This window comes from Esox lucius, chromosome 17, assembly GCF_011004845.1.
Source record: "Esox lucius isolate fEsoLuc1 chromosome 17, fEsoLuc1.pri, whole genome shotgun sequence".
In the NCBI taxonomy this organism is placed as follows: domain Eukaryota; kingdom Metazoa; phylum Chordata; class Actinopteri; order Esociformes; family Esocidae; genus Esox; species Esox lucius.
In genome coordinates, this window is record NC_047585.1 from 41,423,333 (window position 1) to 41,447,880 (window position 24,548).

The 24,548-nt window shown below is 45.8% G+C and overlaps 2 protein-coding genes across 6 annotated transcripts in view; one reads left to right on the plus strand and one right to left on the minus strand.

Annotated features, from left to right (window-relative positions):
- Positions 1–1,193, minus strand: part of necab3 (N-terminal EF-hand calcium binding protein 3) — a 43,717-nt gene extending 42,524 nt beyond the window's left edge. For both annotated transcript variants that reach the window (XM_020055161.3, XM_013138071.4), the window contains exon 1: positions 925–1,193. In XM_020055161.3, coding sequence (XP_019910720.1) covers positions 925–1,047 — 123 coding nt within the window. In that variant the 5' untranslated portion in view covers positions 1,048–1,193. The remainder of the gene's footprint in view (positions 1–924) is intronic.
- A 968-nt stretch (positions 1,194–2,161) lies between these two features.
- On the plus strand, positions 2,162–24,548 carry itcha (itchy E3 ubiquitin protein ligase a). 4 transcript variants are annotated; one of them, XM_034287310.1, is made up of 25 exons: positions 2,162–2,312; positions 6,049–6,117; positions 6,364–6,505; positions 8,514–8,638; positions 10,302–10,433; positions 10,686–10,752; positions 11,664–11,699; positions 12,134–12,315; positions 12,584–12,812; positions 13,327–13,422; positions 14,842–15,016; positions 15,167–15,236; positions 15,746–15,830; positions 15,934–16,062; positions 16,222–16,294; positions 16,576–16,647; positions 16,863–16,951; positions 17,304–17,463; positions 18,071–18,204; positions 18,726–18,866; positions 19,167–19,287; positions 20,123–20,227; positions 20,328–20,424; positions 20,584–20,656; positions 21,025–24,548. In XM_034287310.1, the coding sequence occupies exons 2-25, from the start codon at positions 6,093–6,095 to the stop codon at positions 21,122–21,124; spliced, it is 2,658 nt and encodes an 885-aa protein (XP_034143201.1). In that variant the 5' UTR covers positions 2,162–2,312; positions 6,049–6,092; the 3' UTR covers positions 21,125–24,548. The 4 variants fall into 4 exon arrangements, with proteins under 4 accessions (XP_034143201.1, XP_034143202.1, XP_012993546.2 ...); XM_034287311.1 differs by having other exon boundaries at positions 2,162–2,306; XM_013138092.3 differs by lacking the exon at positions 11,664–11,699.

Genomic DNA, 24,548 nt, shown 5'->3' on the forward strand with positions numbered 1-24,548 from the left:
CTCTGTGTGTGTTGTGCAGACCCCCAGCAACCTCCCAGCAACCTCCCAGCAACCCCAAAATCACTCCAGCTGAGTAGGCTTACTTTCTCATGCAGAGGTAGCAGCTGTACCTCTCCCTATATCCATCAAACACACACACACACTATATCTCTCACTCACACATCTGCACATTAATAAAAACACACGCACGCACACACACACACACACACACACACACACACACACACACATTAAATGACTTAAAATAAAATGTACAATTCAAAAAGCCCTCTCCACACTGCAAAGCCGCCTTTGATCCCTGGGCAGTATCTCGTCAGGGGCTTCGCCCTTGACTTATGCTGGCTTGACACTCGAAGGCCACGTACTGTCAGCCTGTGAACGTGCCCCAAACACCGGAATATGAGCACCTCAACAAGCCTGCGGTGATAACCAAGCTGTTCGGGCATGACGCCAGAGGCAGATCCTTCAGCTGCTTTTTAGCAGGGGCCTGGGCCATGTAACGGTCAAATGAGCAAACAAGCGCACGCAGACTCATACAGACCACGCACACTCACACAGCAAAGACAACACGCAACAAGGACAACCCGGAGGTTGACGTCGATTCAAACACGGTATCAGGGCACAGGAGGGGAGATTATTTTAGGGTGGAGGCACTGCAGACCATTTCAAAGTTTGTACCTTGATGATAATTACCAAACAGGTTTTATCTCCCTGGTGATAGCTTATAAAAAAACTAGAGGTTCACGCAATGCCATGTTGATCAGGTAATAAAGCGTTAAAGCATAGTTACAATGTTGTTTGTAATTGTGTTGTGTGCAACCAAATGTTAACCTTGTGTGAAAATATATTCAAAGGTAATTAAAACATTTCAATTTACATAGCTCTGCTCTCAGAAACATTCAGAATGGAAATGTAACTACTTACATCTTTAAAAATTGGAAGTCCATAAGCTGGGCTTTGTGGTGGCTGTTGTTGCTGCTGAGCGCGAAGATGCTTCTGTTTCGCCGAATGAAGGCACATAGTGATCATCTCCGTACACGCCAACATCTCTCAATAATACCTTAAGATGCTGTACAGACGACTTGTAGAAACCTGCCGCTTTGGAAAGTTAGAAATGTTGCTTTTTGACGAGGAGTTCAAAAGTATCACCCGGTGCTTGCAAGCCGATGCAACGACGTTTCATCAGAGAGTGATGCTGCGCTCTATAAGCAGATACTTTCAGCGGTAGGTAGGTAACCCCACCTTCTCAAGCCCTGATTGGTCAGTGTCTTTGTTGAGCATCCCTCCAAGGCAGTAGGAAAAGATGCCGTGTGGTGCATTAACACTAAAAATGGTAGAAAATGCTAGAATGATGTTAGAAAATGAGATACGAATGGACCTAGAATATTGTCCTGTGGGAATAGTTAACGTCGAATTAGGTGAGGTTGGTTTGAAGAAATATGATTTGCACATTTTACCTGAACAAGGGGTTTTCCTGGAAATTAAGAAAATTAATGTAGTGCACCTTTCTTTCACTTATTTAACGTATTCGAATACTTTATTAGTGGATGCCTATATCAGTATTGTATTGTGCCAGACATTGCCATCTGCTGGTGATAATAGGGATGGATAACAAGCGTAATACCCGTGTTTAACGTAGGCCGGTCTCGCGAATAATATATAGTCTAACTTGATTAACACCGATTATCAAGAACTATAAACGCGCACACGAAAACACACCAGACAGACACACACGTGTGCATGTTTTCTTAGCATTATAAATGGGAACATCAAATGTCAGCGCGCTTAAAAAAATCATAGCCTACTTTTACTAATCCTAAACATCAACCTAACTCAAACTTCAATAACCTAACTTTAACCAGCATTAATAGCTAACCTCAACCTGTAAATGCTAACTCTAACCGTAATCGTAACTGTTGCCCTAAACCTGTACACTTAAACCTAACAAATAACCATTTTCGAAATGGGGACAGTAAAACTTGTTTTTCTGATAATTTGGCGACATTTCGTTCCCGTTATATAGTTAGGTCAAAACTCAAAGACTGTTTTATTTAAATACGTATATAATATCTTAAAAATCATAATGCATAACGGCGAAAAAAATACCTGACCTACTACTTTATACGCACACGCCTAACGTTGGTCACATGACACAATAATCAGGAAGTTGTTTAGACGGTGCCCTAAGGCTTGGTGAGCGATACCTGTCAGAAAGCTTTTCGTATTTCTGTTGCGTTGTTTACCACCAATATGCTTTGGTGGGCGTAAGGCCGGGGGACATTTTAAGAAACATTTTCTTCCCTCGGGTACGGGTAAGACGTAATCCAATACTTTCATATGGATAGAGCTTACATTTTGTAAGATATCTGGTGCTAACATTAGTTAGCAAAGCTAGCTAATAACAGCAGGCGTTAGCTCGGTTAGGTAGTGTACGGTCGGAGCGAGCTCACCTGTGTTACAAGGGCCTTCAAACCTAGTAAAAGTGGGGAACAGTTCAGTACACATTCATTATTATGGTCGCTAAATAAACGATTGTTATGTGATGCCAATAACTATATCAACTACATTTAGCTACCAGAGGCTTAGCTACGATATGGAAAAGCTAGCGCTTGCTTATTTTGGCCTGCTGTCATCTAGACAGACAGACACTGGGGCTTGTTATTGTAGTTACATGTAAACTTCTCTTCTGTAATTGTCGCCGTTCAATGTTGCCCAGTTTGTCACTCCCTCACTTTCAATGAAACCGTAAATTGTTGTGTCTACCTTGATAACCCAGAAATCATTCCGAGAATAGTTACGGGTCAGGCTTGAGTTTTGTTGACAGTAACTGATTGATTACGTAGCTGGATAGATTAAATGTTATTGAGATTTATTACTAATAGTCCTTCTTTACACCAAATTAAGGCACTAGTAGGACTCACTAGAGTTAGTTGGCATTGGCTTTATTCCACCAGCTAGCTAGAATCCGTAGCTATATAGACAACTATTTATGTAGCCTGAAGTCGGATTTGTTGTGGATGGTAGTTATTGAGGTTTAACTAAATCACCTGTGCTGTAGTTGCATGCCATAAGGGAATAGTAAATGTTGCCTTAAATCCAGCCTGATTATTACCGTAGGTCATTAAGGAGGGCATGCATTGTCATTCCAACGGTATAAATCAGACTTTACTTTGACTGTAGCTCTTGGTCATATTGCAATGTCTTATCTATTTCTCCTTCTTTTACTACATCACCTTCAAGTTGTGATAATGTGTTCATAGATGCTTAGTAGATGTGGTATGTTTTAGTTTGCTCCAACTTGCATTGTCCTACCTTGCACCCAGTAAACCAATGTATTTTCAGATTAGGGTTTGTAGCTCTCCAACGCTGAGCTTCCTAAATATAGTTGTATGTCTGTGGCCGGTTCTGCTAGCACATTCTTGACCATGAATTATTAACTTGTTGACAGATGACTGACATTTTTAAACAGGCCTTACATGGGTACACTTGGCCAACAACCAAACTGGTGACCCCGGCCTGGGGTCAAGGCCCCATCTGAACACTGAAAACTTTAGAATAAATCTGACATTTGCATGTCAGTCATTTCTGGGGCGACTAAACGAACATTGGCTTGTTGGATTGAGGATTTTATCCAGCCGTTGCTCATCTTTTTTGCCCTGCAGTGTCCTCTAGGATACTTACAGTCCCGGTTGCCTACGTTATCTTCATAAGCAAGGTGATTTGTGGGACTGGAAATATACATGTATTAGAATGAGTTTCCAGAGGCATCCCCAGTCTTAGAGTCATAAACTAGGGGCACTGGTGATTTACAAAGTGGTAGTTTCTGTAACCTGGTAATCCAGGAGGGATTACATTTTTCCTGTCCATCTGATGTATCTGTAACCCTAACCACCACAGGAGATCTCATGTGCATTCCCAGCTCTTTAATTGAACAACAGCCGGGCATTTGGAGTAGCCCAATTTGAATTCCTCTGTATGCTATTTGGTTCCGTCTGTGTACAACAGAATGCTCTATACAGTAGACCCTCTCCGACTTGTTTAGCGTGTTTCTTAGTCCTAGGTTTGAATGACATGGTAGTTAATGTAGCCGATGGGTATGCTGGATTCCTGTGTCGTTCAGTTGGTTGAGCATGATGCTTGTAATGCCGCTGTTGTGGGTTTGATTCCCAAGAAGGCCCAGTATGAATATGTATGAAAATACACTGCTAAAACCAAATGATGGAACACTGAAATCACACTGAGTCTCAATGAACGAGATATATTAAAGGTCAAAATCTTTACTGTGCATTGTGTAATCCATTGAGAACAAAAGGACGTAACAACGGTCAGTGGAAACCAAAATCACCAACCGATTGGGGGCTGGATTCAAACTCTCACCAAAAATCAAAGTAAACAATTGAAATCACGGCAACTCATTATGTGACTCAGCAGTGTGTTTGGCCCCCATGTGCCTGGATGCACTCCCAGCAACGTCTGGGCATGCTCCTGATGAGACGACGAATGGTGTCCAGTTGGCTGTCCTTCCAGACCTGGATTGGGGCACCAGTGAGCTCCTGGACAGTCTGGGAATCGTGAGGCCAAGTCAATGGCATCAATGCCTTCAACATCCAGGGACAGCCTACACACTTGGGGGTCTGAGGATTTCATCTCGGTACCTAACAGCAGTCAGGGTACCGTTGGCTAGCACGTGGAGGTCTGTGCGAACCTCCAAGGATATGCCTCCCCAGACCATCACTGACCCACTGCCAAACCGGTCAGGCTGGATGATGTTGCAGGCAGCATCTGGTTCACCATGGCGTCTCCAGACTCTTTCATGTTTCACATGCTCAGTGTGAACCTGTTCTCATCTGTTAAGATAAGGGGCACCAGTGGTGGACCTGCCAATGCTGGTGTTCTCTGGTGAATGCCAATGGAGCTGCACGGTGCTGAGCTGTGAGCACAGGTCCCACTAGAGCAGAGGTCTCAAACCGGTTTCACGGAGGGCCATGTGTCTGCAGGTTTTTGGGTTTTCCTTTAAATTGGTTCCCAGTTCAGACCTAAACAACCAGGTGGGGGTAGAAACGAACCAATTAGTGACCTAATTAGTCAGTTAAGTACAAGGTGAGAGAGAACCTGCAGACACTCGGCCCTCCGTGGAACCGGTTTGAGACCTCTGCACTAGAGGATGTTGGGCCCTCATGCCTCCTTCATGCAGTCTGTTTCTGACAGTTTGAAACATGCACACCAGTAGCCCGCTGGAGGTCATTATGTAGGGCTTTGTCAGTGCTTCTCCTGTTACTCCTCGCACAAAGGAACAGATACCGGTCCTGCTGCTGGGTTGATGCCCTTCTATGGCCCTGTCCAGCTCTCCTTGTGTAACAACCCGTCTCCTGGCATCTCCTCCATGCTCTCGAGACTGTAGTGGGCGACACAGCAAACCTTCATGTATGGATGTGCCATCCTGGAGGAGCTGGACTGCCCGTGCAACCTGAATGGGCTGCAGGTACCGCCTCATGCTATCAGTAGTGACAAGGACACTAGCAAAATGCAAAACTAGAGAAAAATCAGTCAGGAAGGATAAGAAGAGAGCACGTGGCCACCCCCTGCAAAACCACTCCCTTTTTGGGGGTTGTCTTGCTGTTACCTCTCCGGTGCACCTGTTGTCACTTTCATTTGCATCAAAACAGGTGAAATTGATTCACAATGGCTTATGTTTCCTAACTGGACAGATTGATATCCCTGAAGATTAACTGACTTAGTGTTACACTGTAATGATTAGGTGTTCCCTTCATTTTTTTGAGCAGTGTATATTCACTCGCAAACACTATACATCAATCTGGATAGCAGCGAATGCTAAATTGCTGATGTGTTTGGCTGCTATTCCATTTCTGAAATCCAAATTTGTGTTTTTACAGTGTCATTTTTTTTTCGTTCCCTGAAGATTATAAACCTAAGTACTGCGGTATATTTAAACATCCTATTGACTAGAGTAGGATAATCCCTGTAAACCAGGACACCTGCACTATAGCCACGTGTCCATCTGCAATGTCACGTTTGCTTTCGTTGCAGATCCTGTCGTCGGTGAAGCCAGCTGCAGAGTTAATGGCTGAGCCATGAAGGCCCAACTTCAAATCACTGGTAGGTTTGTAACAGTTCAACTCGTGCCCTTGCCCTGTGTAGCTAGCACTTCACACCCCTGCAGGCCTGTGTGAATATAATTGTTTAGTTTTTTGCTGTGAGGGATCAGGTTAATATAAATGAATAAACAAATTAGGATATAAAAAGCAGTTGGCTACCGAATCGTCAAAAATGAGTAATTAGGTTACAGAGGCAGGATGGTCCTTTTGATGTGTGTGTCTGTGTGTGTTCCTTCATGGTGTGCAGTGCTGTCGGCCAAACTCAAGGAGAACAAGAAGAACTGGTTCGGCCCGAGTCCGTACGTGGAGGTGGCCGTGGACAGCCAGTCGAAGAAGACGGAGAAATGCAACAACACGCACAGCCCCAAGTGGAAACAGTCGCTCACAGTGTAAGTGTCTCCAGCGTGTGTCCTTGAGTCAGGCCAGGTGTTCCCACAGCGTGTGTCCTTGAGTCAGGCCAGGTGTTCCCACAGCGTGTGTCCTTGAGTCAGGCCAGGTGTTCCCACAGCGTGTGTCCTTGAGTCAGGCCAGGTGTTCCCACAGCGTGTGTCCTTGAGTCAGGCCAGGTGTTCCCACAGCGTGTGTCCTTGAGTCAGGCCAGGTGTTCCCACAGCGTGTGTCCTTGAGTCAGGCCAGGTGTTCCCACAGCGTGTGTCCTTGAGTCAGGCCAGGTGTTTAGAAGGTGTGAGAGGACGTTGCACGGCTTTATGCGGAGAAAAGGAGGCCTCACGTGACCTCTCGCCCTACTGAGCCAAGGTTCTGAAATGTTTCACTGCAACATTTTTATTGTGTTTGTTATGCATGGCAGTATGATATAATGATTGTGTCGAATGTCCACAAACATTCTATTGATGGCTGGGCGTCATTGTTCATTTCAGTATTTTATAGGGGAACTCATGGTTGATGAGGGTTAATACAATCATACAGCGATTCTTTACATTTGCACTCATCACACAGCGATTCTTTACATTTGCACTCATCACACAGCGATTCTTTACATTTGCACTCATCACACAGCGATTCTTTACATTTGCACTCATCACACAGCGATTCTTTACATTTGCACTCATCACACAGCGATTCTTTACATTTGCACTCATCACACAGCGATTCTTTACATTTGCACTAATCACACAGCGATTCTTTACATTTGCACTCATCACACAGCGATTCTTTACATTTGCACTCATCACACAGCGATTCTTTCATTTCTAACTGTTTACATAATATGCAGGGCGAGGTTAGGTTTGCAAATAATTAATCACAACATTCTGGAGGGACTGACTATCTCACATGTTTGTAACAGAGTACTAGGCCACTAGGTCACCAACGGTTACATGTGGTCTCTTCTTTATATACATGGCCAGTGGTCTCATTGCGCCAGATAGCATGAAATGCATTCTGAAAACGCAGGTGTGCCTATCGACCCTGAAATAATTAAGTGCCAACCTTTTATACTGAAATTAACTCTTAGCGAACATCCAAAACAAACCACGTTTTCACACAGTGCCTGACTGTTGCAGCACAGGGAATGTGTGTGTTTGGCAAATGGTTTTCCTAACAAAGGACTCACAAACTGACTGAAAATGAAAATGTTTAGGTATGTCCACAGATGAAAGAAACGATTTGCTGGCACATTTGGTGGTTGACATAGACGTGTAAAAATCATTATCGTGCCGTAACTACACTGGTACCATATTATTCAAACGAATCAGTCAATGATTGGTCAATGTGTTTCCAGCACACACTTCCTTATTTCCAGACTTCCAACTGAAACGAATGGGTTTCAAGATGCAGTGTGGGACTGGATGTGTAATAATGTTCATATGTGCAGAACCTACAAGTAGATCACCATCGTCCCTCGGTTAACTTTGAAATTCCATGTTTGAAAGCGAGTGGGTTTGATGACCTGGGGCACCGTTTTCTGGCCACTTTATAGCTCAACAACGCCCCTTTTATACCCAGTAGCTAGAAGTTACGGACTCCATCTTTAAATGAATCCTGTTCATAAAGAATTAATCAGAAAGCAAGGTAGGAGATGAAAGAAAGATGGGTTAAGTGCCCAAGGTGCGTTACTGCTGTGCGCTATGTGGCTGTTTCAGACTAGTTAAGTTGCTTAAGTTTGAACCGGAGGTAAAGTTTTTCTGATATTGTGCTCACCAAGAATGTAAACAAACATGAATAAATCATTCAAATAGCACGCTGCATGTTCCTGTGGTCAAGAGAAGTGAGCTGAGCCTTTCATTGCATGGCTGTTTGATTAGAAAGCAGTTCTAATATTTTGTTACAAATGTTTGTGAGGGTCTGTGTTTGGAAAATGCAGACTTTTGACAGTGTGATCCCTGCGGTGCTGGTGTAAAAACATAACCAAATCATGTTTCTGTCCCCTCGTCACAGAATTGTCACACCGTTCAGCAAGGTCACGTTTCGGGTATGGAGTCACCAGACTCTGAAGGCCGACATCCCGCTGGGAATGGCCACATTGGAGATCAGCGAAACCCTCAAGTCCAATGATATGAAGCGTGAGTTAATTCCCTTTTCCTGATAAGGCAGGAGCATTGGCTCTTTGATACCGGGAAAACTGTGATGCAGCTGGTTTTAACCACAGAAATGTGTCCAAAAGAGTTCTGCCAGTATTTCAACAAATAATGATATTTAACATTTGTGTTACATATTTTGACAAATGACCTGTTTTTATAAGGCTTATCGGTCCTACTGCCCTGTGTGTTGTAGTCTGGTAGGAGGTAGGTTTCCTATCCACAGGTGTCAGATTCATTCCATGGAGTGTCAAGTGTCTTCTGGTTTTGTCAAAGTCACTCATTCTTAAGGAACTATTATAACATGGTTGAATAGGTTGCTGATTGGATATGAACTGTTATAACACGGTTGGATAGGTCGCTGATTAGTTAGGAACTGTTATAACACGGTTGGATAGGTCACTGATTAGTTAGGAACTGTTATAACACGGTTGGATAGGTCATTGATTAGGGAGGAACTGTTATAACACGGTTGGGTGGGTCGCTGATTAGTTAGGAACTGTTATAACATGGTTGGATAGGTCGCTGATTAGTTAGGAACTGTTATAACACATTTGAATAGTTCCTAGCAGGACCCATCAGAAGGAAATGACTCCACAGACTGAGTCCTTCGTGGTAGGGGTTTGAGACGCCTGCCCTGACCCACTACTCCATGCATGTATGGCGTCCTTTGTCAGGCAGCCCTCACCACAGCTTGTAAAAGCACACTCTTGACTTTCAGTCGAGCAGAGGAATGGGCTTACAACTGCCTGCACAATGAGCCCTTTCAGTCAGGGTCGACCGCGGCCTCCCATGTGACCCTCAAACAGACATTCTGAAATGCCTGCACTGCAATCACGGGTCAAAGGAACCTGACACAGATCTGAAGTTCCTTTTGTAGGTGACCTTTAATGCTAATACATAACCTAATAATATACAGTGCAGTCCTTAGGCGTTTGGGCTGCCCTTAGGCATTTGGGCTGCCCTTAGGCGTTTGGGCTGCCCTTAGGCGTTTGGGCGGTCTTTAGGAGTTTTGACAGTGATATAGGTTCTGTTGTTTGGTTCTGTACAGCAGCACTTTGGATTTGTAACTGATACGATGACAATGGGCTTGAAGACAAACTGTCAGCTTAACATTGGGGGGGGGGGGGTTGTCCCTATTGAAGGAACTATTCAGAACAGCATCTTCTCTACATAGTCCCACTGTTAAAAGTATTTGGACCGTTTGATTCAGAGCTGTCTCTTTCTGTACATATGTTTGTCTATATTATTAGTGCATGCAGAAAAGAGTTCCCCATGTCAAATCTTGATTCTAGGCTTTGAGTTTGGAGTTAATGGCAGTTCTACCCCTCACATTGTTAAATATGCAGTGTGCGGGATTACTGCGGGAGTAAAAGCAACAAACTCATGTCACTGTTCCAGTATTTATGAACAGGACTGTACACGGTCAACACAGACATTATACCAGTTCACAGAAGATGCTTTTCAGGAACACAAGTCACATTAGATTGGAATACATTAATGTTGTAGTTAATAAATCACATCCATGTTTTCAACCACTTTGTTTGCAGACGTGTGTGTGTGTGTAAACACCTGCTGGGTGTGCCTGTTGTGTGTTTGATCTGGTAGCCTCATCTCTAAACTGTCTCTCTGTCTTCCTGTCTGTCAGTCTCCGAGGTGGTTCTGACCCTCCAGCTGTGTTCGGACCGGGACCATGGTGAAGTGACTGGGGACCTGTGTATCTGTCTGGATGGCCTCCAGGTGGACCCAGAGACCTTCACTTCTGCAGAGCGAGACCATGGTGAGGGGACTGAAAGCATGTCTGTTTTCCAGGCAGAAACACTGCTGTTTAGGTACCTCACATATCCTGCTGAAAAATTGCTTTCGTTCAAGTTCTTTGTTGTTGATTAGCAGATTAACAGATACATGCCTTGAATTGAGAAATTGAGCCCCTTGGTGGTGGTGATTGTGTGATCCACTGCCATCTCAAGATTTTCCTAAGAACTGCACTCTGGGTTTGAATGCCTGATGTTGATGTTCTGTTTCCCAACAGTTTCTGTTCCAAACGGGGATGTGAGACAAAATGGAGACAGTGGCAACAGGTATCATACTAACACCATGTTAGTAGTTTCACTGTAAATCCTAGCCAGACACTAACACCATGTTAGTAGTTTCACTGTAAATCCTACCCAGACACTAACACCATGTTAGTAGTTTCACTGTAAATCCTAGCCAGACACTAACACCAAGTTAGTAGCTCCACTGTAAATCCTAGCCAGACACTAACACCATGTTAGTAGTTTCACTGTAAATCCTAGCCAGACACTAACACCATGTTAGTAGTTTCACTGTAAATCCTAGCCAGACACTAACACCATGTTAGTAGCTTCACTGTAAATCCTAGCCAGACACTAACACCATGTTAGTAGCTCCACTGTAAATCCTAGCCAGACACTAACACCATGTTAGTAGTTTCACTGTAAGTCCTAGCCGGACACTAACACCATGTTAGTAGTTTCAATCCTAGCCGGACACTAACACCATGTTAGTAGCTCCACTGTAAATCCTAGCCAGACACTAACACCATGTTAGTAGCTTCACTGTAAATCCTAGCCAGACACTAACACCATGTTAGTAGCTTCACTGTAAATCCTAGCCAGACACTAACACCATGTTAGTAGCTCCACTGTAAATCCTACCCAGACACTAACACCATGTTAGTAGCCCCACTGTAAATCCTAGCCAGACACTAACACCATGTAAGTAGTTTCACTGTAAATCCTAGCCGGACACTAACACCATGTTAGTAGCTTCACTGTAAATCCTAGCCAGACACTAACAACATGTTAGTAGTTTCACTGTAAATCCTAGCCAGACACTAACACCATGTTAGTAGTTTCACTGTAAATCCTAGCCAGACACTAACACCAAGTTAGTAGCTCCACTGTAAATCCTAGCCAGACACTAACACCATGTTAGTAGTTCCATTGTTTTCATGCAGTTATTTCTCCATCCGTTTTTGTTGTTTTAGTATCATGATTGCAGATGTCAGCGATGTGCTCCTTCGGTATGTTTGAGTTGTGAAATAGAGAGTAGTCGTGGTAGGAATATTAAGTTAATGAAACCCATGTTTATTATTTTTAGGGAGTGTGCATTAGGGGAAAAAAACAAGTAGTAAGCGCTTCTACTGTAAACATGCAAACATCAGAGGATGTTTGGTAAATGTAGGTAGTGGTTGTATTTCATTCAGTGCAGACTCTTTGTAGGTGTCTACTATATTTCCCTCAACAAAGTTGGGCTGTATCTAAAAAAAACATTGCAACATATCTTACTCACCGGACGCCCCCGACCTTTCCCCCGGACGCCCCCGACCTTTCCCCCGGACGCCCCCGACCTTTCCCCCGGACGCCCCCGACCTTTCCCCCGGACGCCCCCGACCTTTCCCCCGGACGCCCCCGACCTTTCCCCCGGACGCCCCCGACCTTTCCCCCGGACGCCCAGGTCCAGCAGGGACACATCCCCCTCCAGCGACTCAACCGAGGACTGGGTCATCGTCCCCAATGGCCATGCAGTCAACGGCACAGAGTCTCCTGTCCCATCCCCAGGGGGCTCCAAGTCCACACGTCCCCCCAGGCCAGCCCGGCCTCCTCCACCCACACCACGCAGACCAGCCGCCTCCCCAGGTGGGTGGAGCGCTTAGAAATACCAAGGAGAAACACAGTAGTCATATGGTAGCAATACCGTAAAAAGTTTGTAGTAATGCCATGATAATAATGTACCCAATTACTCTGCAACAGCACTGCAGTATTATGTAACAGTCAAAAGTCTAGTTCAAGTTTATTCACTAGCTTCTTGTAACCATTTCCTCTTTTCCCTACCTGTTGTATTTCGTAACTTGAGGTTTGGTTGTCCTGCTCGTGGCCACAGCTAACCTAACCTTCCCCCCTCCAGCCTCGTCCAGCAGCTCCACCCCAAGCGACTTGAGCGAGCCCCCGGCATCAGACGGCTCGTCCCTGGCCTCGGCCGGCGGCGGCCCTTCCAACCCGCCTCAGGAGGCCGGAGCAGCGGCGCCCCCACCGCAGGCCGCCGGTGGCCCCCCAGCTATGGGGGCCCCTGCGGGGGCACCTACAGCCTGCGGCCCCCCCCGGGTCGTCCCCGTCAATGGTCCACTGCCTCCGGGGTAAGGAGATGTGGTTTTGTGTTGAGAGGAGGGGAACACTCTGTTCCCGTCAAAGACATGCGGTCCCGGGTGGATCGACCGGACAGGCTAGGCGTGAAAGTCGCTTGTGAGGTTTCGCAGATGTGCAGCATCACACCTCTTCGAGTTAAATCGACTTTGGACTACACTGCTTACAAATATTCGCTGATGATTCAAGTTGATATTTCAAATCTGCAATTCAATCTGCAATTTGTTGCTCGTTGGACAGACTGAACCATTGACTAGTGTAGTCCGCGTTAGCCTGTTATGCAAGGGTCCAGGCTGTTTATCCTCTCATATAATGCCTCTTTACCATGGGTAGATACTGGTAGGAATGTTGTTATTAAAAAATATATATAATCTGTCACAGTTACTTGCATAACCTGCCTTGTGGATTTATTCCCGCAGTTCAGAAATGAATTTATTTGTATTTTCATGAGGAACTTCACACACTGTAGTTGTTCACTGTCCTGTGTTTTTTTGTTTTTGTTGGAAGCTGGGAGCAGAGAGTGGACCAGAATGGACGCATATATTTTGTGGATCACATTGAGAAAAGGACGACGTGGGAACGACCGGATTCTCTCCCCTCTGGGTAACGAACCGACACGTTGTCTCTGTAACGAACCGACACGTTGTCTCTGTAACGAACCGACACGTTGTCTCTGTAACGAGCCGACACGTTGTCTCTGTAACGAGCCGACACGTTGTCTCTGTAACGAGCCGACACGTTGTCTCTGTAACGAGCCGACACGTTGTCTCTGTAACGAACCGACACGTTGTCTCTGTAACGAACCGACACGTTGTCTCTGTAACGAACCGACACGTTGTCTCTGTAACGAACCGACACGTTGTCTCTGTAACGAACCGACACGTTGTCTCTGTAACGAGCCGACACGTGGTCTCTGTAACGAACCGACACGTGGTCTCTGTAACGAACCGACACGTTGTCTCTGTAACGAACCGACACGTTGTCTCTGTAACGAACCGACACGTTGTCTCTGTAACGAACCGACACGTGGTCTCTGTAACGAACCGACACGTGGTCTCTGTAACGAACCGACACGTGGTCTCTGTAACGAACCGACACGTTGTCTCTGTAACGAACCGACACGTTGTCTCTGTAACGAACCGACACGTTGTCTCTGTAACGAACCGACACGTTGTCTCTGTAACGAACCGACACGTTGTCTCTGTAACGAACCGACACGTTGTCTCTGTAACGAGCCGACACGTTGTCTCTGTAACGAGCCGACACGTTGTCTCTGTAACGAGCCGACACGTTGTCTCTGTAACGAGCCGACACGTTGTCTCTGTAACGAGCCGACACGTTGTCTCTGTAACGAGCCGACACGTTGTCTCTGTAACGAGCCGACACAATAAAATAGCAGTGAACTGATCATTTCCAGTCAGGCTGTGGGTGGTGGTAGTGGATGAAAACATATCTGTCCGCCATCAACACACCTCCCAGTGACATTCATGCTCCACTGTCTAATCTAGCCTACACCCTCTGATTAGTCAGAGTCAGTAGGAGAAAAACAACCGTGTGTTTGGATACGAAGAGCTTTGAACCTGTTCAAGAGTTCTCTTTTGAGCCTGTCTCTTTGCGGATCTTCATGTGCCATCCAAATGTGTGCGTAGCCTAGTCAGTGTTTATCCGCCATTTGGATACTGCAGCTAGCGTGATGAGTTAAACGCTGTTATTTGTTGCACAGTGAGTAGCTAGTTAATATATCATGCAACATGGTTACATGTGTGCTTAAGGTTCCTTTCAGTGAATAACTGGATATGCCATTAACAGCAACAAAAAAAAAAGCCTTTTTCTTTTCCTCACTCAGAGATGTGTGGATAAAGCATCCACTATAGAGGCTACTTCTTCTCAAACCTTTTAACCGTGATACTACCGTGATTACTACATTTTGTGGATTGGGATGATTGCTCAGCGATGCTCTCACCGAGCGCTGTGAGGAAATGTTCAGACTAACCTCCATCACAACTACACCCTCGGGCGTAGGTGGGAGCGCCGGGTGGACCCCATGGGCCGGGTGTACTTCGTGGACCACGTCACCCGGACCACCACGTGGCAACGCCCCACCCAGGAGTCGGTGCGGAACTACGAGGAGTGGCAGCACCAGAGGAGCCAGCTCCAGGGCGCCATGCAACAGTTCAACCAGAGGTTCATATTCGGGGTAAGACGCACTGAGGGGGCCTGATGAAACAAACTGCGATTGAGTCCTATGCTAAGAGAAGGTGAAGCCCACTGGGTACAGTTGTACAGAAGTCTTTATGTCGACACGTGTACATTCCGCAACTGTCCCCTCCTTGTTTCACCATCCCAGCTCCAGGATCAGCAGATAGCGGCGGCCAACAAAGAGTTCGACCCCCTGGGTCCGCTACCGCACGGATGGGGTGAGTAGCGTGATGAGACGCACCGACACCTCCAAAACAACACCTTGTCTCGGTATGCTTGGATTGTGCGGACGACATTGAAGTATGAGCAGATACTAATTTGGGAGCAATGGAGGCAACGTCACGTTTTCCAGCGTGGAATCCGATTTTGGATACCGTCGTTGGTGCCTCGGTTAGCCAGGTTTGAAAGCTAGCTAGCTGCAATTACTTTCTTGTTGGTTTTGTAACTGCTACTGTGTTTTACTGTGCTTTTGGTATTGCACGTGTCTGAATGAATGGGTTTTCTCCTGGTGGCCGATCAGAATTTGGCCATTTGTTTTTCTTGTCGGAATGTTTTTCTTGTTTTCCTAGACTGTGCCTTACTGAATACCCCCCAGTTGGTTCTTGTGACAATTTCGTGTGACGATTTAAAACGTTTCGTTATGTTCGTATTGAAAATGTGTGCTACAATCTGGGATTATAATTGTTGTTATTGCTGTATATATTTCTGTCTGTCCCGTTTGCCGCAGAGAAACGAACCGACACGAATGGCCGGGTGTATTTTGTTCACCACACGACGCGGATGACACAGTGGGAGGACCCACGGACACAAGGGTCAGTTTCGTGTCAAACGGCGTGAGGACACACTGTCCTGGGAAAGCCCTCGTCTGTCTCTGGCTGGACTGTACCTCAGGGTCTGTTCCTGTTTGTCCCGCAGGTTGCTGAATGACAAGCCGCTGCCGGAAGGCTGGGAAATGAGGTTCACAGTGGACGGCATCCCTTACTTTGTGGACCACAACAGGAGAACCACCACCTACATCGACCCTCGCACTGGGAAATCCTCCCTGTGAGTCGACCCCCAACCCAACCCCCCCCAGGCCGCCCGACCCAACCCTCCCCAGGCCCTTTGATCACTTGGGCGACATGCACTCCGATGAGTCCTATATCCATAAGCACATATACAAATGCCATTCTTTAACACACATTTCATGTCTCCTTCCCACAGTGTGAATGGGCCCCAGATCACATACGTCAGGGACTTCAAAGCCAAAGTGCAGTACTTCAGGTTCTGGTGTCAGGTATGTCCTCTAGAGTGCAGTGTGCACTTTACCTCCTGTGAATCAAAACTAACGAAACTATGGTTTTGAGACTTCACCGAGTTGATGTTCAAGGAGTTAGTCTGAGGGGGACATTTTCATGTCATATCCCTACCCCTGGCTTGAGGAAACATGTCATAGCCCTACCCATGGCTTGGGGAACCTTAGAAGAAACATCTCCCTCCACTGTGAGGCATCATTGAAAATCACACATTCCTCTTTTTTTTTTCTGGAGACGTAAAAGTGAGTCGTTTCTCTTCCAGCAATTGTCAATGCCACAGCACATCAAGATCACAGTCACACGCAAAACCCTCTTTGAGGATTCATTCCAACAAGTAAGTTTAAATAAATAAATCCAATATCTACATACTGTTGCAACTTTAAATTAACACATCACTAGACGTGTGGTCTTTGTAGTCATGTAAGCAAAATAAAAATGGTCCTCATCTTCAGTAACAACTCCCGTGTATTTTTGGAGCTGTGGTACCAAAAGGTGGATGAATACATGGCAACGGCTCAATTTCCAATCCTTTTTCTGTCTCCATCAAAGATAATGAGCTTCCATCCGCAAGATCTCAGGCGGAGGCTGTGGGTCATTTTCCCCGGGGAAGAGGGCTTGGACTACGGCGGCGTGGCCAGGTAATTCAAATCTGGAGTGTGAATTTGTTTCCGAGTGCGTCGTATGTGGCGTTTGTGTGTCTAGCTTCAGCTGTCCTGCCACCCCAAATGGCGGAGTGATCTCTCCTTTAAAGCTTGCACAGCCAAACCCCCCCCCCCCCGAAAACTTCTGAAATCCCACCTTTTCAAAGAGCATCTATAAATAGTCCCACTGAGATGAATCTTCTGACGGTTAGTCATTCCAGATAAATCTGATAGATTACAGAAATACTGTATGACCACATGTTTTTAGAATGTGTGTGTTTAAGGTATGTGAAGGTACATGTCTTTCTACATGCTGCGTATTATCATATCTTTTTTGGGGTGTTCTCAGGGAGTGGTTCTTCCTGCTGTCTCATGAGGTCCTGAACCCCATGTACTGTCTGTTTGAGTATGCCGGGAAGGACAACTACTGCCTGCAGATCAACCCAGCGTCCTACATCAACCCTGACCACCTCAAGTACTTCAAGTTCATTGGACGCTTCATCGCCATGGTGACTGCATCTACTGGGCAAATCTTTCCTTTCCGATTGAGTCGTTTTAGTTTTCTTGTTGACCTGAAATCAGACAACAGATGTTGACGTAGTGAATGTCCTGTGTTGATCAACTGGTAGATTTGCAGTGGTTCGCAACCCTCTCCTTCGGGCTCCCAGAGCTAGCTAGCATCAACTAATGTTCAAGCCCTTAACTTCGTCATTCGTGGTTAGCATTTTCCGGGGTGCAAAACCAGTCTTGCCTGGGGTCTACAAGAGATGGTTGATAACCGCTGTGGGAGAGCTTGGTGCTTATACAATGGCATAGTTATAATGGAAACAAATGGAGGCACTCACCGCACTCTGGATAAAAGCGTCATCTAATGCCTATGGTGGAACATGGTGTTTACTCCTTTTTCAAAAAGCAATGTTTCAAGTATGAGTAAATTACACACAAAACAAAACCCTAAGTTGCAACATTTGCATTTCTATTCACATTTTTAAGAAAATGACGTTTCCGTTGTTTTCATACTTTCATCCACCTGTCAGTCTGTCTTTCATGTCCTTGGGAAGAAGCTTCACTTCAGTTCCTGATTTCCTCCCTGGTTTATTTTGGTTCTCTCTCTAGGCTTTGTTCCACGGGAAGTTCATCGACACAGGATTCTCCCTGCCTTTCTACAAGCGCATTCTGAACAAGCCTCTGGCCCTTAAGGACCTGGAATCCATTGACCCGGAATTCTACAACTCCCTCATTTGGATCAAGTAAGTCCAGGAATGGGAGGGTGGAACTGGGAGTTAGTGTGAACGGCTGTCTTTAGGAAGTGGTATCTCTTGAGTGAGGATGATTGGGGTCAGGAGCAGGGTCGTGGTCAGGAGGAGGGTCGTGGTCAGGAGGAGGGTCGTGGTCAGGAGGTGGGTCGGGGTCAGGAGGAGGGTCGGGGTCAGGAGGAGGGTCGGGGTCAGGAGGAGGGTCGGGGTCAGGAGGAGGGTCGGGTTCAGGAGGAGGGTCGGGTTCAGGAGGAGGGTCGGGTTCAGGAGGAGGGTCGGGTTCAGGAGGAGGGTCGGGGTCAGGAGGAGGGTCGGGTTCAGGAGGAGGGTCGGGTTCAGGAGGAGGGTCGGGTTCAGGAGGAGGGTCGGGTTCAGGAGGAGGGTCGGGATCAGGAGGACCATGAGGAGGAGGATGGTGATGATTAGAAAGAAAGGAAGCAGATGATGAAGATTAGAGCGACATAGATGATCATAACTCCAATGAGGAAGGGACTGGTGCTTTTTAATTTCACCAGGGATAACAACCTGGAGGAGTGTGGTCTGGAGATGTACTTCTCTGTGGACAAGGAGATCCTGGGGGAGGTCACGACCCACGAGCTGAAGCCGGACGGAGGCAATGTTCTGGTCACCGAGGAAAACAAAGAGGAATACATCCGGTAGGATCGCATTGAAAAAACAACAATAGTTGTTAAGACAACGCTTTGTGAAATGACAGCCTCCATTTCCACAGCCAATGGGACAGATTTACTTGCCAAACAGTTTAGGCCACTTTGATACATGTTGTTTGTGCCGTCATTCGGTTAAATGTATCGTATTCGTTTTTAAGACAAAAGTCATTATTGTGTGTTTCTGTTTGACTACTGGGGTATATGTATATATTTTCGAAGGCTTTGTAATATTTGTTTTTTATGGTGCTCTGTTGCCTGATCCTCACTGTGCGTATGCTTGTCCTCCAGGCTAGTGGCAGAGTGGAGGTTGTCCAGGGGTGTGGAGGAGCAGACCCAGGCCTTTCTTGAGGGTTTCAACGAGGTCCTCCCCCAACAGTACCTGCAGTACTTCGACGCAAAAGAGCTGGAGGTAAACGATCGGTCACCTTATGTGTCAAAGTTCACATGTGGCTGGATAGCTTGTCCATTCCGTAGTCTTTCTGGAGGTCGTAGGTGTTCAGGGGGACTAGGGGGTTACGTTTCAGTAGTCTTTCTGGAGGTCATAGGTGTTCAGGGGGACTAGGGGGTTACGTTTCAGTAGTCTTTCTGGAGGTCATAGGTGTTCAGGGGGACTAGGGGGTTACGTTTCAGTAGTCTTTCTGGAGGCCATAGGTGTTCAGGGGGACTAGGGGGTTACGTTTCAGTAGTCTTTCTGGAGGTCATAGGTGTTCAGGGGGACTAGGGGGTTACGTTTCAGTAGTCTTTCTGGAGGTCATAGGTGTTCAGGGGGACTAGGGGGTTACGTTTCAGTAGTCTTTCTGGAGGTCATAGGTGTTTAGGGGGACTAGGGGGTTACGTTTCAGTAGTCTTTCTGGAAGTCATAGGTGTTTAGGGGGACTAGGGGGTTACGTTTCAGTAGTCTTTCTGGAGGTCATAGGTGTTTAGGGGGACTAGGGGGTTACGTTTCAGTAGTCTTTCTGGAGGTCATAGGTGTTTAGGGGGACTAGGGGGTTACGTTTCAGTAGTCTTTCTGGAGGTCATAGGTGTTTAGGGGGACTAGGGGGTTACGTTTCAGTAGTCTTTCTGGAGGTCATAGGTGTTTAGGGGGACTAGGGGGTTACGTTTCAGGAAATGTGAAGTGAAAAACCGCTCAAAATCTGGATGTAGGCCCCCGTTTTGACCCAGAGCAAATATTAAGAAAAAAAAAAAAACTCTCTCTCCCAGTGTAACTTAATATCTGGACCCCCCCCCCCCCCCCCGGCCAGGTGATGCTGTGCGGCATGCAGGAGATAGACCTGGTGGACTGGCAGAGACACACCATCTACAGACACTACGCCCGCAGCAGCAGGCAAATCCTCTGGTTCTGGCAGGTGGGCACGTCTCTGTCACATTGAAACGCCTGCTGATGTGTCATTTAAGCTGTGTTGGGAATGTGACCAGTGTGACTCCCCACCCCCACCCCCCGTTCAGTTTGTGAAGGAGATGGACAACGAGAAGCGGATGAGGTTACTGCAGTTTGTCACCGGCACCTGTCGTCTGCCGATGGGCGGCTTCACCGACCTCATGGGTATGTTGGAGGTCGTTGTTTCCCCGGCGACAGTCCCACCTTAGAACAGCGTTTGTTTTATCCAGTAATGTCAGAGAATTTGTCAGGGGGTGGGAACTAACAGGATAGACTGTGACTTCATTGGAGTGGACAGACGCGTCACTGTGTTTTTGCGTTTAGGGAGTAACGGCCCACAGAAGTTCTGCATCGAGAAGGTGGGCAAAGAAAACTGGCTTCCAAGAAGTCACACTTGGTAAGTTCATTTGTTGGGTTACCCTCCAGACGTTTCTAAGCACTTGTTTGAATATCAACAACTGCCAGCCTGTCTGAGGGTTTGTGATGTCTTAAATTCAGCCATTGACAACATTTCACTTTCCAACTGTTTATTTTATTATTAAATATCTCATAAATGTTATTCCATTTCGCCACAAAATACAATTATATTCTAAGCAACTCCGTACAGTGAGAGTACAGAATCAGTCTGCTGGATTGAAACTCCAAATCTTTGTGTTTCTAGTGCTTTGATCTTCCAAACTCTTCTACACAAGACCTAAATATCAACTATGTCTATCTAAAATGGAGTCACCTCATTGTGTATTGATTGTGCATTTGTTATCCCAGCTTTAATCGACTAGACCTGCCCCCCTACAAGAGTTACGAGCAGCTGAAGGAGAAGCTCATGTTTGCCATCGAGGAGACGGAGGGTTTCGGACAGGAGTAGGAGTAGTAACCCCATCAGGAGTGCTTCTCTGCACCATGTTACAACAGCAGCACTTTGCTCCGTCTAGGTTTCAGGCAACAGCCCCTTTTGCCTCGCAGGGTCCCTGCTATAGGCAGAAACTGACAGACACGCCCCTTTTCCCTCCCAGGGTCCCTGCTATAGGCAGAAACTGACAGACATGCCCCTTTTCCCTCCCAGGGTCCCTGCTATAGGCAGACACTGACAGACACGCCCCTTCTCCCTCCCAGGGTCCCTGCTACAGGCAGACACTGACAGACACGCCCCTTCTCCCTCCCAGGGTCCCTGCTACAGGCAGACACTGACAGACACGCCCCTTCTCCCTCCCAGGGTCCCTGCTACAGGCAGACACTGACAGACATGCCCCTTTTCCTTCCCAGGGTCCCTGCTACAGGCAGACACGGACAGTCACACCCCTTTTCCCTCGCAGGGTCCCTGCTATGGGCAGACACGGACAGACACGCCCCTTTTCCCTCCCAGGGTCCCAGCTATGGGCAGACACTGACAGACACACCCCTTTCTGCAGGCCACATTACAGAAACGCACCACCTAGGTTGGAGGCCCTGTTACTTTCTCTCCATGGTGACGACCCTCAGCTACTAACTGATTCACCTTTGACCCCCCCACCCCCGACCTGCGTGACACAGTTACAGCTTGCCTTATTGAGCCCAGACATATTTCCGGATGGGGTGGAGGGAGGGGGAGAGGAGGGGACGTTCCCCTCCCGAAGTCCTATCTGTCTGTCTCTGTCCGTCTGTCTCTGTCTGTCTCTGTCCGACTGTCCACTCAACCAGACAGTAGTTAGTAATCACAGAGGACTGTTTACTATGCAGCACAGGGTCAGCAGCTTAGTGCGTCCCCCCTCGGTGTCCCAGACCCCAGGCCGGCCAGTGTCAGAATGGATGAAGGAATGCTGGGACGGTGTGCTTCCTACTCAACCAGGAAGACACTGACCTCCTGTCTGCGTGACATCTACAGTATTTCACTTGATTTAACGTGTTGCTTTTGAGAGGACATCTGAAACGTTAAGGCATTGGGTTGTGGCAGCAAGGTTTCTGTGAATGTTATGAGGAAAAGCTATATTTTTAATGTGCAATAGTTTTCTAGTCAGATGTTTATTCCCTTTATATAGATAAACCAGACATTATTTTAACACAGTCCAAGTTTTTTTGTTTTTAAAATGTTTTCCGGTCTAGATAGTAATATGAAGACTGCTTTATTATGGCCTAAATTCCTCAAACCAGGGTTCTATTCAGCAGGTACCAAATGAAGGAAAATCGACAGAATTGTATCCAGTAGTGCCCACATTATTTTTGTTTTCATGTTTAAGTGGTTTGATTGTGTGCCTACTGAACAGAACCCAGTTTTGAAGTTTAATTTGACAGATTTGGGATCAGGACAGCATGACCTGTTTGAATCATGGGTTAAAATATCTAATTGAAATAATTTCCATTGTTATTGAAAGCCAAACGAGTTGCTAATGGTGTGGGTGTGTCAACAGAAGGTTAACATTTGAATAACCAAAATGGAAAGAGGACGCTTGGGAAGTTTACTCCCACTGACGAGCATCATTTGACTGTTTATTCTGTGATCAGAAATGAAGGGTTAAGGGATATGTTAAATATTGCCTGCGCCGTGTCTTGGCAATGTCAGAGTTGGGCTTGGGTTCTGTTTAAGTTCTCTGAGTGTTGTCCGTGAATCTCCCACTGCCTCCTGTCTCAAACACCTCTGACGCTTCCAAAGCAATCTCCTGGCCCAGGTTACCTTGGCTTGATTTAATTTACTCTAGATCCAGGTGTCCTAACATGTAGATTGTAATGGATGCTCAGCATGTGTGCATTCACAAATAACCCCACGCACTTGACTGTTTTTTTAACCCGGGTAATTAGGATTACGTATGACTAAAACCTGATGTAGCAGTGTTCTGGGGCCATGGCACTGTATGTTCCTGTTAGTTGAATAAGAGGATGTTAAGAATTACGGTAACACATAGTAGGTAACTTTAAATCAAATATCAAGGCAGCCCTAGTTTTATAGGGTTCAGTTTTGATTTTTAGATTATTCTTTATTTTTTTTTATGTTGGTGTAACCTAACAGTGCATCATCTGTCCCAATTTTAGATTTTGGCTGAATTGTCAACTGCTGCACTGAGTCTCACAACAAAACAACTGTGAATCAAAAGTAACATCCTAACCGCGCCAGTGCAAAAAAAACTAATTCTCAGCGCTGTGTTTTAGAAAAACAATGTTTTGGGTTAAGGCAAAATGTTTTGCTTGAAATCAAGACGTCAAACAAGCAGAGTAACTTGAAAACAACTAATGTAAATGTTAATTTCAGACCTAACGATAGTGCAGAAATGCAAGGCTTTTTATAGAGGGCATGCCACCAACATGTTGTCCATGAGGCACCAAGCAGAATAAAATGGACTGAAACAGGAGGAACTACCCAAACTAATTTCCCCATTGCGAGATATTGCTAAACATTTTCCGTCACATTGAACACATCTGACCTTTTGTGACCTCTGCTTTTCAGACATATCTTTTACTACAGGAACCTCGTTAGCTTTTCTTCACAGGAACCGAGGCAGTATACTATATAATGAAAATGTACTGAGTGGACCTTTTCTTCATGAAATGTTTAGGTCACCAATGTGGATTTGCCAATCGAATCCAACATGCACGTGACGTACATAAGCACCTTGTCGTGAGTGACTGAAATTTGAACGCGCCGAACATCAACTGACAACACATCTTATAATCAACTTTAGTGCATGTTAATTGCAGCCTAGGGAAGGGACTCCTTTAACTCATTTAATGACAAACACCTGTTTTTACTATTTTTCTGTGTCCAAATCTATGAACTGTATGACTGGGCTCTGCTTTCTTCCTTTTAAAGAAAAAGAAAAAGAACAGGGTGAATTTTCAGGGTGATTCTGTGTCTCATTTCTTGTGAATTATTTGCCCCTCTGATTCCGTCTCATCTGAGGGTATTGCGCTGCCTTCTGAAGAGACGGCATCATTTGCAAATTAAATGTAGGAAATATGGAATAGTTAACAAATGATGAGATGGCACCTTAGTTGGCTGATTAACCACTTTAAATTGTTGTTAGATTTTTCAGAGTATTGCCATGTTCTCAGATAATAATGAGGAATAACATTTATGGACATATGCAGGTGTTAACTATTACTCTGACTTCTAATGATTGAATTGTAAATCATGTTTATAGTGTATTCACTGTATTTTTTTTCTAAAAGCTCTCTAACCTTTTAATAAATGGGAGTTACTGGTTGGAAACTATTTATTTATTTCTTATGTGAATGTGAAGAGAGAGGATCCTTGTTATGTAAAAAAAGAAATGTCAAAATTAATTTAGAAAGTTGTGAAATTAAACCATGGGCTACTGGAA